Genomic DNA, 14,328 nt, shown 5'->3' on the forward strand with positions numbered 1-14,328 from the left:
AGCTTTGTTTTGAGCTTTGAATATCGTTTCATCCAGTATTCAAGTTAGTTTTTCTGAAGCCTCAATTAGAAAGCAGACGCAGCCTCGGGGCGTGGCTTTTGGAGGGACCAGTCTTCCCAAGCATTCACACCTTATCTCAGAAGTGAATGCTGGTGGCATAATCATGTGTTAACTTAATTTTGTACCTGGTTCAGTTATTTTGAGTGAGGCTTTTCTTGTTTGGGTTGGGGTTGCATGTTAGATTAAAACATGTTCATCACTATATATTTGGCATTAAACTGTAATGTTAAAATATTACAATCGTCAAAGGTCTTGGTTTTTCAGATTTCAGGAATCTTCTAGTAACAAAAGAATAAAATGGAACTCATGTAATTGCCAAATAATAAATGAGGAAAATTTAAAACCAATGGAGGAGGGTGGATTTTCAGTTGTCACACTCAGGCTGCAATCCTGGACTGACTAACTTTGAAATGGACCTCCCTGATCTCCTTTTTAGAGCAAGCCCATACAAGGTGTAATGCTCTTAGAGAATCAGCAGCGTGTAACTATGCATGATGTTGGTTACCGAGCAGTACAGTATTTTGGAAATGACATATTTTTGACAACATGTGCAATTGGCTTTATGAGGATAAAAAGTTGTTACCAATTTAACTAGTATTTATCTCCATAAATATAGAAAGAAAACCTGCCCCCCCTTTTTTGTATGTACCTGAAAATAACTTTGACACTTGTTCTCCCATTTGAAAAGGGGTACAAATAAAAATGCTGCTAATCTAGTTTTTACTAGGTTTACACAAGCAATGTTTAAACAAATGTTTAATAATGAACTTTAATAACTGCTTCATAATTGACAGGATAGAATGATAAGCATACTGTTGGGGAAGAATTTGAAGACTTTCTTTCAAAGACTTAAACTTTGCTTCTTTCTTTAATTAAAAATTTTTAAAAGCATTTCTAAAGGATAGACAGATGATAGGAAAATTATTTTCCTTGGGTAATTATCCTTCATTTAATTTCTTAACACGTAGCAGTGATTCCTTAAGTAATGTTTTCATCATAAAGAATAATTTTATTTAGTAAATAAAAGTTCCTGGAATTGCTTTTCAGTGGGCACAGCCCTGAATTACTGTATAATCCAGGAAGGAATCAGTCTACCTCTCTTAGAGTTGGTGTTCATTAGAAAATTGTCTTGACCGATATGCAAGCTGACCCGTATTATACCATATTGAAATACTTCATTTTTGTATCCGGATACTGCAGTTAAGGAGTGGTTTCACTGACCATGTGCATCAGAGAGATCCTAAGACCTGTCTGCAGTGGTCCAGAAGGACATGGATGGGGTTTTTTTTGGGGGGGGCTCCTTCCTCCAGTTCAAGAGCACTTAATATAGAGGGTGCCCTTCCTGTTCCTCATTGGTGAGCTGAACTAATGCTTTCTGCTTGCTTTTGGGATCCTTGCCGGCTGGACTCCTGTTGAATGGTCAGTGATTTTTTGCCATGTCACACCAGCCTCAGACTTTCAAGTCAAGGCGCTTAGGCTTGCAGTTTTAACTTTTTGCTAGCTTTTTGGACAAAACACTGACTTCTTTCAGGCCAAAGAAGGATGCTAGAGATGGGTAGTCACGTTACAACTTGAACAGTTGTACCACTAGCTTTCTTTATCTGAAGAAATTATTTTAACATGCTTCTATTAAAATGTTAAAAAAATCTTGCCAAAGTGCAATATTATAGTGATACTTAATATAACAGACAGTGCTGTATTTCATTGTGGTGTGTATATGTTTCTTATTGGTTTGTCTGAACTTATAAATAGTGCTGTTTTACTATGCTTGGAGTTATTTTTGTTCATAAAGAGATTCATCGTGTATTCATGCACAATGCCTTTGAAGTATTTGATGGATGCAATAAATTTTTGTAAAACATGTTTCTCGTGCAAGCATTTAATTTTAAGAAAAATAAAACACTTTTTTTCTTCTAAGTTATAATAGGGAATGAGTTACTAAGATATTTTCATTCATATTTAGGTTTTCTCCACATTCAGTTTAACATTTCTGTGATTCCCCTACTTTAAAGCTAAAATATGTTAGATGTCATACATGAGATAAAATGAAACATCTCATTAATACATCTTTCCAGTTTTCCCCTTATCTCTTTCCTACGTTGAGGTAAGCGTGGAGGGTACCAAATGTATACATGTTCCTTGGTTCCAGAGTCAGCGTATCCTGGGAGTTTTACACATGTATTCAAGATTTTCCATAATCTTTACAGTTAGGTTCCCCCCTCCAGGGATGGGATTCATGTCTACATGCTGGCAAACTGCTTAACCCCAGTAACCTTCCTCCTCTTAATAGTAAAAAGCAACAAACCTGTGCATATTTAGTTTTGCAATTCAAACCGCAGTGTAAGAGGTGGTGAAATAATTGAAAGAGAGCAAACATTGGCCTCTTCATTACTGTGAATGAAATAAACAAATATGGATGTCATAATTGGCAATATTAATGCCGGGGGGGGATGCTGCTGATGAGCAAAACTGCAAATTGGCTGTGAACAAATTTCAGAGGGTCACGTGTGCCCACTTTGGGTCTCAGCCCGATTCCTTTCCAGTTGGAGGCTTCTTAAGACTAGGTTTACAGGTAAAATGAAGTTATCAAGTCATGTAGGAGCTTTCATGTAAAATAGAATGTTCATTTTTTTTTTCAATGAACAGACTTACACTCTGAGTCAAAACAAGAGAGAGAACCTTAACAAGATTCTCGTTTCCAGTTAGCTTCAGGGTCATTATTGTCCCCTTTATCATAACTCTTTTTCATACCCAACATGAATGTGCAAAACTTTGTTCCCTGTGAGGTGGATTGTAATCTATCAGTTCTAATGAATTCAAATCTCCTGTCTTTGCTGTTGGATTAGGACAATGAAAATACTGGTGGGTAAGGGGGAAATTATTATTGTTGCTTCTGGTGGGCTTTGAAACTCAACATGTGACAAATGGTATTTAAGTAACTTTCCATTTAAAATGAATGTCTTTGTGCTTCAACACCTTTTGTGGCTTCTCATTTTCATGGTTTCCTTGAATGAAGTTCTTGTTCTTGGTCTCCCTTGTTGACCATATCAGTTAAGTTTTTGGAACAAAACCTGAAGGTTTTTGACTAACATTCAAATAAAATTGGAGGTGTTTTTTTAAAGTGATTTTTTTCATTATACAGTATAATGCTTACCCCTCAGTTTGATGAAGCCGTTATGTCTGTTGACATGATCCCTCAGGGATTGATGTTAGAGTTGGCATCTTCTATGTTTCTCACTCATGGGATGATATCTGTTGGCACAGGCTGGTCTCATTCCTGTGCCACGACACTCAAAAGGTCATAAAATTTGAGGATGGGGCACAGGAGTTTGCAAAAGCAGGGCCCACTGAGTTGAAACTGATACAGAAACACCTGGCTACATGTTTGAAGTTTTGTATACACATGAAATAATTAGGAAATGATGAAAACACAGTACATCTGTCAATAGCTTACTTTCTTAAAGCTTTAGAAAAACATTGTTAACTTTTCCCATCCTTGCATTTGAACCTTGCTTATGTAAATACTTCAGAGATACACCCTAACTGCACCAATATCTGCACAGCATCTCTGTGATGTTTGATAGCTAAGGATTTTTTCACCCCTAAACTGTATCTTTTCTCCTGCACTGTTGTTTTTTCAAGTATCGGCCAGCTGTTGATAAGAATATACCAGTATATACCATTCCCACGCAGGCCTGGTCTCATATCTCTGCTTGCTTTAGCCTCTTGGAGTCAGAGATAATGAACCAGAGATGTCAGCTGGGGAAAATTAGATCTCTCTACAACTTGGGAGGGTCAAGGACAGAAAGAATGTGTTGATCCACATTAGTCCATTAAAAATGCATCATAAAATGGAATGATGCTGTGTGTAAACAATGGTAGCAAAGGAACATTTTTGAAAATATTTTTAAGTTGTTAATGCATTCTGAAACAGTATTTCTTCAGTGAAAACAGATCAGAGATGTGAATTTTAGTGTGTTTCAGCTAGCCATAGAATATATAGGCTGATAGGATTCACAGTTGCATAAATAAGATGCATGCACAGCTGTAGTATTGAGAAGCCTTAACCCAGCTTTTTTGCAGTTGCAGGGGGAATTTCAGCCAGACAGCCATACTCTCTAGAGCCACCCTACTGTCAGGGGAAACGAGACAGTATAGTTTTCTCCTTGTACCACTGCTGGTCATTTTGACCTCTCTCACTTCTCCTGGCATGAGAAGAAAAGAGCCACTCATTTGGAAAGGATACACTGATTGTTTTCCTCTATGAGGACTAATGGTTTGTATTGTTGTCATTGAAAGAACAGGCAGCAAATAAAAGCTCCCAAGTATGAAAAATTTAGCAGTCTAGTGTTGTACTGAACACTGTCAGTCCACAAAACATGACAACATTGGGCAGGGGTTTCAACCACAGGGAGAAAGAAGGGTGAGCATTTTTCCTGATAATTTTCTTCTAGTTCTTAGATCCTAAGGTTGAATTTTGAAAGATTACTTCACAAAGTGGGATCTTTATTTAAAATTCAGCAAGTCATACTGCATTCTATTTTAAATGGAAAACTTCTGCTTTATATCTTTTGCAACTTTCTCCTGTATTTAATAGTGACAGAAATATAGACTTTAAACACTGTCTCACACACACACAACCACTAAATCTACTCAGACTTCGCCGTACAGGCCACTTCTGCTTTAAAATAGTTCCTCTGTCAGAAAAAAGCCAGGGTGCTGGTGAAGAATTCAAGCAAACCTGAGCGCTTGAAGAGTTTTTCACAGGTGGAGTTAAAACGCAGCAGCAGCAACGGCACATCCCAAAACTTAATATTAGATAATACAGGGCCTTTTTGCCATTGAGAAGCAGGCCAGGCTGTTGTTCAAACATTGAATCCAGTTTGTGAAATTGTAGAAATTGTGAAATTGAAAAGGCAGTGGTTTGCTCTCCTGAGCATAACCAAGGGAATGCCCCCATGCCTCTGTTTTCAGATCACGATTTTAAAATGTTTTGGACGCCACGAGATCTGAAGTTGGGTTGAGCTGAATTTTTTATTTATTTATTATTTATTTGTTTAATTTATAAGTCGCCCACACTACCCAAAGGTCTCTGGGCGGCTTACAGCATTTAACGGACTTGATTATGGTCAAAGACTAGCACCAAAGACACTGAATTCTAATATTGTTTTATAAACTTCCTGTGCCATGAAGGTAAAGGAGAAACAATGAAGGGAGGACCAATGGCAGTTGAACCCTATCATGCAGTTGTATCAGCCACAGATAAGCTGTTTTAAAGGACCTATCCACAACCCGATGCTTCCTAGGGGTGCTGAGCTATTGCTCCCCACCACCACCCAGAGGATGGCCGTCACGGGGGTGGGGAAAGAGTGCTGTAGGATTTAGATAAGGTTGTATTGACATCGTTCAGAATAGTCCCCTCATTTGCACACGATCAAGTTGAGAAGACAAATCATGCTCCCACTGTGGACATGGGTTACCCACCCATCCCGGGGTCTTGCTTAGTTCTTAAAACTCCTGGGTCTTGCCTTGTCTGGTTATGCAGTTGTGCGTTTGTCATTTGCTGGTTTTTGTCAGGCGAACCCAATAGAATATACGCCTTTTTTTGTTTTGCTCCAAAGAATTGCCAAGAAAATGCTTTTAGAAGAGATCAAAGCCAATCTTTCCTCAGAGGAGGATACTTCTTCTGATGAAGAGTCGGAAGACGAGAAGAAGAAGAAGAAGAAGAAGGGACAGAAAACAGGAAAGAGAGGCAACACAGGTGAGCACCCAGTAGCAGCGCAGTCTATCCATTGTAATGTCAAAATACAGTGGTGCCTCGCAAGACTGTTAATTCGTTCCACGAAAAACGTCGTGAAAACATCGTCTTGCGAAACGCAGTTCCCCATTGGAATGTATTGAAATCTAATTAACGCGTTCCAATGGGGAAAAAATCATCTTGCGAAAATCGTCCATAGAAAACATCGTCTTGCGAAGCGCCACAGCGATCACAAAACGTCTTGCGGATTAATCGTCCCGTGAGGCAGTCGTCTTGCAAGACACCACTGTATTGCTTAAAAGAGCAATGAGCAGCGCATACTTTTTGACCAAATATGTGAACTTGCTAATGCTGAACTCCAGAGGTGACAAATAGGTTGCTAGAACAGGCACTAGATATGGGCACGAACTGCCAGTTCAGTGGTTTTCGATGGTTCGTTTACTGGCCAAACTGGTGTTTAGCAGAGGAGGCAGAGCAAGTAAGGACCAAACACCTGTTGGCTGGGAAACGAACCAGCGGGACCTGCCAAACCAGCATTTCTTGCCCATTTCTAGTAGCTGCCTTGTTTTGTGCCAAAGTCTTCACAACAGTAACTAAAATCCTGCAGCCTTCACTTAACTGTAACTTATAATGTCGTCATAGCAGAAAGAGATGAAAGACGCTTACACCTGGTGTGTTATAATTTCACACGTTTGGTGTTACGCTAAATTGTCATATATTGCGGTGAGCAAATGGAAAATAAGGGGAGGTTATTGGTTGATTTGTGTGCGAGAGAAAGAGACAGAGAGAAGAGAACAAACAGGAAGACAGCTTTAATTTGATGCCCGATGTTGAGGACTTTGATGGTGTGTTAAAGTGACATAAACTCCCTGTGTGGGGGGAGAGAAAAGGCGGCTTATGGTTTTATATTTTTTTCCCTCTAACAGACGAGAATGAAGAGGATGATATCTTTGACTCAGATTCAGATGCCGAAGAGGCTAAGAAACCGAAATACAGACACCGATTATTAAGACACAAGTTGACAGTGAGCGACGGAGAGTCTGAGGATGAAAAGAAGGGGAAATCCAAAGATGGAAAAGAAGTGAAACGTCGAAATAGGAGGAAAGGTACAAAATCTCACCCTCTTGCTTTCTCTCCGTATCCAGACCAAAAGAACCAATTGAGACAACCAATTAGATGCTCGTTAGCAGCAAGTGATGCACATCCATAGCCTCCCTACCTCTTGATAGGATGGGGGAAATGTCCCAAGTCACTCAGAGGTGGGAGGCTTTACTCCAAGGCGGTTTATATTTCTTACGTGTTCAGAGAGAGAAGGCAGGATCTTAAGAGGTACTTTAGGTGTGTCTATGGGTTTACGCATGCTAGTGAGATTTGTTATTTTTTAAAAAAAGATTCAGAGAGATTTAAAAGAACAGAGAGTTGCTGTCATGTATACGTGAGCCCAAAGCCTCCCTGGGCCTATAGGACTCAATTCTTTTCCAGTTCATGAACTTTCTGGTTGGTTTTCCCAATGGCAATTCCTTTTTAAAATTAGCATCATTGACCACAATCACGGGACATGCTTGGACTGTCCAGGGCCCTTTCGACATGGTTTCCTGGACCGACAGCACACTAGAAGGATTGTGAAACTGGGGGAAGTGTGAGAAGTCCTTATGCTGTGGAACGGGGCGGGAATCTGTGATGGGATGCCGAGAGTGTGAGGAGAATCCTGCTGGCCCCATGCAAGCCTTCAGATGAGAAACCTTGTGGCCCTTCCCATAATCCAGAGTGCTCCAGGGGTAGAAAACTCTTCTGCGTCAAGGACCCTCATCCCTCCCACTTCCTAAATCCTTGGTGTCGATCTAACTTTTGTTGCTTGTTTTGTTCCTTGCATCTAAAGTGAGCAGTGAGGATTCAGAAAACTCCGATTCAAATGAAGCCAATGAGTCTGGAGTCAGCGAAGACGTCAGTGAATCTGAAGACGACCAGCGTCCAAGGACCAGGTAGTGTTTCATTCTCTGGTGGTTCTCGATTTGTTTCCTTTTTCTTTTGATGACGGGTCCGTTAAGGGGCAGATTTAGGAAGAAAGAGGAGGATGAAATGATTTGGGAGCCGTCAGGACAAAGATGCCTCTCTCTGTCTTCAGCGAATGAAAGAGTTAGAGGGATGGATCTAGTTTGAGGACCCTTGTGGCTTTTCAGGAGGGAATCAAGGCTCCAAGAGGTTGTATGCCTTTCCACAGTTTTACAGAAGTTACGCCCAGGTGCTTGTTCACATAGAAAGGAGAGACAGCCACGTGGCCCCTTGACATGTTTGCATTTTGCTGCACCTGCCATCTCCCTTTTACAAGTCAGTATCTGACAAAGACAAGGTCGGCTACCTCGGGGCCGTTTTCTGGACTTTGGGTGTCTTCCCCAGTTCTCTGAACTGGAGAATTGTTACGGAGAACACAGGCAACACCAACTAAAAGCACAGTAGACATCCTTTAAATGCCCATGTTGTTTGGAAATAATTAAGCCACCGACGAAAGGAGCGAATAGCTCAGATGATGTGTCTTGCAAGTAGACATGGGTCTAGAGTTGAACACATCTGATTTAAATCTGGAGATGAAACCAGTTTGCATGGACATCAAGAGAAGTGGACTCAGAACAGGTGGGGGGGGCCTCCTCCCCCGCCCAGGAAAGGAAAGTTGTCATTTCTGTGGTAAAAACAGTGACAGAAGGCACAGTGTGTTTCCTAGGACTGTTTTCCTAAGGAATGTCCCAGAGCTATGAAATGTTATGCTATTTAGGCAGTTTCAGTGGCAGCCAATTGACCGTTATTGATATGGAAACTTCTCCCATTGATTCAGATCTGCCAAGAAAGCGGAATTGGAAGAAAATCAGCGGAGTTACAAGCAGAAGAAGAAAAGAAGGCGCATAAAGGTCCAGGAGGATTCGTCTAGTGAAAACAACAAGGTATTTGTTTAACTGAAAAGACCCTGTAGTTCTGAGAATTTGAGGAGGCTTTAAATTAGGGGTGGGTAACATCCCATAACCAAGGGGCTGAGGGCGGGGGTTTCAGTAGTTCCAACTAGGAAAAGTCAGTACTAGTCCTAGATGAATGGAAGTCCCTGGTGTGATATTTTGCCGGCCTCTGATCCTCACTGTTATTTGACAAGACCGATTGCAATGGTTCCCAGCCTTGGGCCCCCAGAGGTTCTTGGACTCAAACTCCCAGAAGCCTTCACCACGAGCTGAGCTGGCCAGGATTTCTGGGAGTTGTAGTCTAAAAAAACATTTGGGTTAACCAAGGTTGGGAACCATTGCATTAAAGCAATGGAAACATTTTACTCATTTTGACTAGAATTCTCTGATAGCCCTATGACAATCTATTTTATTGCAAGTGAATGTTGTGGGGCCTTTGAAGGTTGTTTTTAATTTTTGTTTTTGCATCTTTCTGTTCTTGTTTCATATGCACTGTGTCTGCTTTTTCATCCCTACCTTCCCCCCCCCCAGTGTCCCAGAACACTCCTGAAACATGGGGAGCTTTAGAAGCAGTTTATATTTTAGTGTTGGCGGTGAAGGGATTGGGTGTTGCCTTTTAGCTCCTTGCGTGGAAAGTGCCTGTAGCCCTATAGAAACAAACCATTGGAAACCACCTGTGGTCTTGTGATCTTTGAGGTCTTGCTATGTTCTTCATTGACCTCCTGCTGCCATGTGTGCTGTATGCTGCCGGTGTCTGGCAGCAGCTAAATACAGTACATTGTAAAGGCCTATGGCTGGAAACAATAAAGTTTATACATAATAGCTATCTAAAATACAGTATGTGAGTTTTGTGCTGTCAAGTTGGAACAGGATTACAGCAAGTGTAACAGGGCTTTCAAAGTAAATGAAATGTTTGAGGATTGGTTTTACTAGTTCCACTCCCCCTGCAAGTTTCCATGGCTGAGCAGAGATTCGAACTCTGGCCTGGTCCGTCATTCTAACCGCCACACTACACTGGAAATACAAAAGGGCAGTTATTTCAGTTTATAATTTCAATGAAATTGTTTCCATTTAACATCTTAATCCCTTTTTATCTGACTTTATCCTTAAAGACAGAGGAAGGTGGTCAATTTTTTTCAATGCTATTTTTCTTGTTCGCTTGTTTGTTTTTTAACAGAGTAATTCTGACGATGACGACAACGATGATTCAAAATCTCCAGGGAAAGGCAGGAAAAAGATACGAAAGATTATTAAGGACGATAAACTCAGAACGGAGACACAAAACGCACTCAAAGAAGAAGAGGAGAGAAGGAGACGAATCGCGGAGAGGGAGCGAGAGAGGGAGAAGCTGCGAGAGGTGCTTTTGCTTTCTTTATGCAATGGACCCGTGGGAGGAAGGGGTGTCCTGTGTTCGTAAATGCCTGTAGCTGAGGTGGATTTTTGAAAATAAGCCTATGGGGCAGAAGGGGCATGCCTGGGAAATGCAGAGAGGAAACTACAAGAGAAACTTTTTGCCATGTGCAAGAAGAAATGGAAAGAGAAAGAGAGAGAAATGTGGGAAGGATGATAGGAAGTGTAACCCAGTGGCACCTGAAAAATAGACATGAGCTACTTTTCCAGAGTATTCGAATCTCCACTATTTATCCCTATTTGAGGTTTTGGTGGTTAGTGCTTAGTAAAGTAATTAGTATTTAGTTGTAGCGTGATTATTATTTCTGTTTAAGGTGTCCTTTTTGGGGTAGTTTTTCTATGTCATGTAACCTACATTGAAAATTGCTTGTTGCCGTAGTAGAAGCCACTTTAAAAACAACTTTAGAAGAGTAACTCTTGAGTTCCCTGTTTTGTTCTAAATGTATGCAGCTTATTAAGAATCTTTCATCAGTCACAGTGTACCTGGGCTTTTTGCCTGCTTTTTATTACATCAGCTGCAGGTCTTCAACCTCATGCATCACGCAAGGTTTGCCTTATAATCATGGCATTTTGCTGGCATTTGCAGAATTATTATTTTATTTACAAATTTTTTAAAGCCGCGAACATTACCAATGGTCTCTGAGCGGCGTACAACAATATTATATATGGCAAGATGCTTGTGCAGCGAATATCTGTATTTTCAGTCAGGGAGGTACCATGCTGTACTCCTTTGAAGGGTGCGAGTCAAGTCCTGTCTGTTAAATTCCTGCTCCAAACAACCCCTTTGCCTGTTTCATGCATGTTATGGCATCTCTTAAGTCATGTGATCCCACGCCGGAGGTATGGGCGTCTTGGGACAAATCTGAAAAAGATCTATTCTCAGAAAAAATGTATTTGGGCTTGAGTGCAAAGTGTAATCTGTTGCCTTGTGTCCTTTTATCCTGCAGCTTGAGTTACGATCCCAAATGTTTCTTTCCAGGTCATAGAACTAGAGGATACGCCGACAAAATGCCCCATCACAACCAAGCTGGTCTTAGACGAAGACGAGGAGACGAAAGAACCGATAGTACAGGTCCACAGAAACATAGTTACAAAACTGAAGCCACATCAAGTAGATGGTAAGGTAACCTGACAAGAACTTTGCTCTTTGAAAGGCTGGGTGTCGAAGGGGTTTAAATGTTTGCGCGAGTCGGGATAGAGAGGTGGCTCTGTTGCAGACCGAAAGCCAAAGTATTGGTGCTTCACTGTTGACTGCTGCCTTTTTTAAAGGATGTTTTAACAATATTGTTTCCAGGTGTTCAGTTTATGTGGGATTGCTGTTGTGAATCTGTGAAAAAAACAAGGAAATCTTCAGGCTCTGGATGCATTCTTGCCCATTGTATGGGTCTGGGGAAAACCTTGCAGGTATGTTTCAAGAATCCATAGGCAGGGAGGCATAGCCCTGGCTTCCTCCCAGTTTCTACCAGTTGCAATGACGGGAACCAGCTCCGGGAAGGGCTTCGCCAAAACGTCCAGGCGCTGCCTTTCTTGCCGTTGTCACCGTAGCTCAGTGTGAATATTAAAATAGCACAATATCCTTTTTATACGCAAGTGTTGTAGCTGGGGAGAGTAAAACTGTGGAAGGAAAGAGGATTTATTACACCTGTCCCATCCTTTCTTCCCAATGCTGGAGCATTGTACAATGGGGGTTACAGTGAGCTCCAGCCCAGTTTAGCCAATGGTGAGGATGCGGGGGGGTGGTGGTTTGGCCGTCTAGCGACAGCCCCACCTTTAAAAAATAGATGACTGCTTTTACTGGAATGGGACTACCAGGGGGTGCTCATACTCTAAAATGGTCATTGTCATCCTGGAAATTGGGAAAGGAAACCCTAAAATGTCATGGGTGTGCTCGGGGTGAATGGTCACTCAGTCCTGTTTGTGGCACAGCTGGCAGTTTCCTAAGGTGACCATGCAGCCTTTCTGCCTTACAGCAGTCACATGGTGCTGGAGGAGGAAAGCTGCATTTTATTTTTATTTATAAAGAAGAAAATGCATCCTGTACAGGTGAAATGGTGCAGCTTTATAGAAGAAGCACGGTCTTGAGAGGAGGCTGTTAGGGCTATTTCCAGAAATTGAGCCATGCTTTTGCTATAGAAACAGTGGCTTGAAAAATACTTGAGTGTGCCAGGAAATATATATTTCCTTTCTGGGTTGCATTTCTCTTGCAGTCTTTTAATATATGCAACACTACGCAGTAGTTAGGAGCCCAAGTTGCTGCATTCCTTCTAATAGTAAAGGTGAACATAACCGAATGGATTACTATGCTATGGCTGTGTCTCTTCTCACACTAAAAATTATAGCAGGGTGTCCAACTGTACAGAGAAAGATGACTTGGACAAGGGTAAAATCAGTTTGGTTGTTGCATGTGTGCAGCAAATCAATACACACACACACACACACACACACACAAGCTGTTTGCATATACTGGCTCAGCTCACCCTAAGAACACTTTGCCTGTGAAGTGGTGGATACTTGATCCTGTGCATACAAGGGTCTTACTGTAGCCTTAAACATGCAGAGACCTGTATTTTAGCTTCTGATCTGTTTGGTTTTTCCTCTCTTGAAGGTAGTAAGCTTCCTTCATACAATTCTGTTGTGTGACAAGCTGGATTTCAGAACAGCTCTTGTGGTTTGCCCGCTGAACACAGCTCTGAACTGGCTGAATGAATTTGAGAAATGGCAAGAAGGCTTAGAAGACGACGAAAAACTAGAGGTATCGGTCATCCTTGACTTGCAGAGCACTTGTGTGCCATAGTAGCTAGTTGCAGCATCAGAGATACAAAACAAAATGCTTGAGGATGCTGATTCCTCAAGACTGCAGGCCTTAAATGCTGATTATTCCAAGAGTGCCTTGATTTCTCCCCTGTTTTTCCCCACAAGGTCAATGAACTGGCCACGGTCAAACGCCCTCAAGAGAGGGGCTACATGCTGCAAAAATGGCAAGATGAAGGCGGCGTCATGATCATCGGATACGAGATGTACCGTAACCTTGCACAAGGACGGAATGTGAAGAGCAGGAAGCTGAAGGAAATCTATAACAAAGCACTGGTGGATCCAGGTAAGTCAGAATATTGTAGCCATCAGCCTTTTCTAATCTGGGTCCCTCCGACAGAAGTCTGCCCTCCCTGGCCAGCATCGCCAGAGAAAAACCTTGGAGCTGTCTAGGTCAGTGGTTCTCAAACTTGGGGTCCCAGATGCTTTTGGACTGCAATTCCCAGAAGCCTTCACTGCTTCCTGTGCTGGCCAGGCTTTCTGGGAGTGGCAGCCCAAGAACATCTGGGGACCCCAGGTTGTGATACAGTTGACCTAGGACGACCCAGGTTCAAATCCCTGCTCAGTCGCGGAAACTCAATGGGCATGGCTGTGATAAACCACTTCCTGGACATCTTATGCATCTCAAATCGCCTATTAGGGTCACTGTACATAAGCAGTTTGAAAGCACAGAATAACAATATCAACAATGAAGTCCAGTTCCAGCAGACCCTTTTCCCCTGCAGAGGATAGCCTATGACACTTATAGGCTAATTTGGTATCTAAAGACACAGTATCAGGGCAATATCAGAAATCTTCTCTTCCTCAAACATAGCTGTGCATTAAAAAAAAGAAAATCATTAATTCTCATATACCTCCTTTCATTTGACTTGACTTCCAGGGACCAGTAGGTGGCAGCATCACATTTGTTTATAAATACATATTGACATTCATAATTAGATAAAATCTTCCTTCTTGACCTCTTGGTGGGGCATTTTTCAAAGGCATTGCTATGGAATTTTGTGTTTCTTGACCCACATCTTGAAATATTGTCACTCCATATAGCAAAGCAAAAGTCAGTGATCCACAAGGCCTTTTCTAGCTCTGCAGTTCTAAGATGATGATGATGTGGCAGTCCCCAGACTACCCTGGCTGATGACAGAGTGATGAAGAAGCGTGCTCACATTTTTTATGAAGCGTTCGCTGGAGAGACACCATAAACGCTTGATCCCTGCTAGCTTTTGAAGAAGCAGACTAACAAATGTTAGTTCTGGTTCATACTTTTGTGATCTCTTGGACCATGTTATGAGAGATGCACCCTGAAATGAGAGAGAGAGAGAGAGAGAGACAACTTGAAAATTAATA

The 14,328-nt window shown here is 41.7% G+C and overlaps 1 protein-coding gene across 1 annotated transcript in view; it reads left to right on the forward strand.

Annotated features, from left to right (window-relative positions):
• Positions 1 to 14,328, forward strand: part of ATRX (ATRX chromatin remodeler) — a 56,390-nt gene that overhangs the window by 23,196 nt on the left and 18,866 nt on the right. Inside the window, exons 11-19 of the mRNA XM_020784345.3 lie at positions 5,682 to 5,821; positions 6,745 to 6,924; positions 7,698 to 7,800; positions 8,649 to 8,754; positions 9,941 to 10,120; positions 11,153 to 11,291; positions 11,468 to 11,577; positions 12,779 to 12,925; positions 13,093 to 13,270. Of these exons, the coding sequence (XP_020640004.3) occupies positions 5,682 to 5,821; positions 6,745 to 6,924; positions 7,698 to 7,800; positions 8,649 to 8,754; positions 9,941 to 10,120; positions 11,153 to 11,291; positions 11,468 to 11,577; positions 12,779 to 12,925; positions 13,093 to 13,270 (1,283 nt within the window). The remainder of the gene's footprint in view (positions 1 to 5,681; positions 5,822 to 6,744; positions 6,925 to 7,697; positions 7,801 to 8,648; positions 8,755 to 9,940; positions 10,121 to 11,152; positions 11,292 to 11,467; positions 11,578 to 12,778; positions 12,926 to 13,092; positions 13,271 to 14,328) is intronic.

Source organism: Pogona vitticeps, chromosome 11, assembly GCF_051106095.1.
Source record: "Pogona vitticeps strain Pit_001003342236 chromosome 11, PviZW2.1, whole genome shotgun sequence".
NCBI classification, from domain to species: Eukaryota; Metazoa; Chordata; class Lepidosauria; order Squamata; family Agamidae; genus Pogona; species Pogona vitticeps.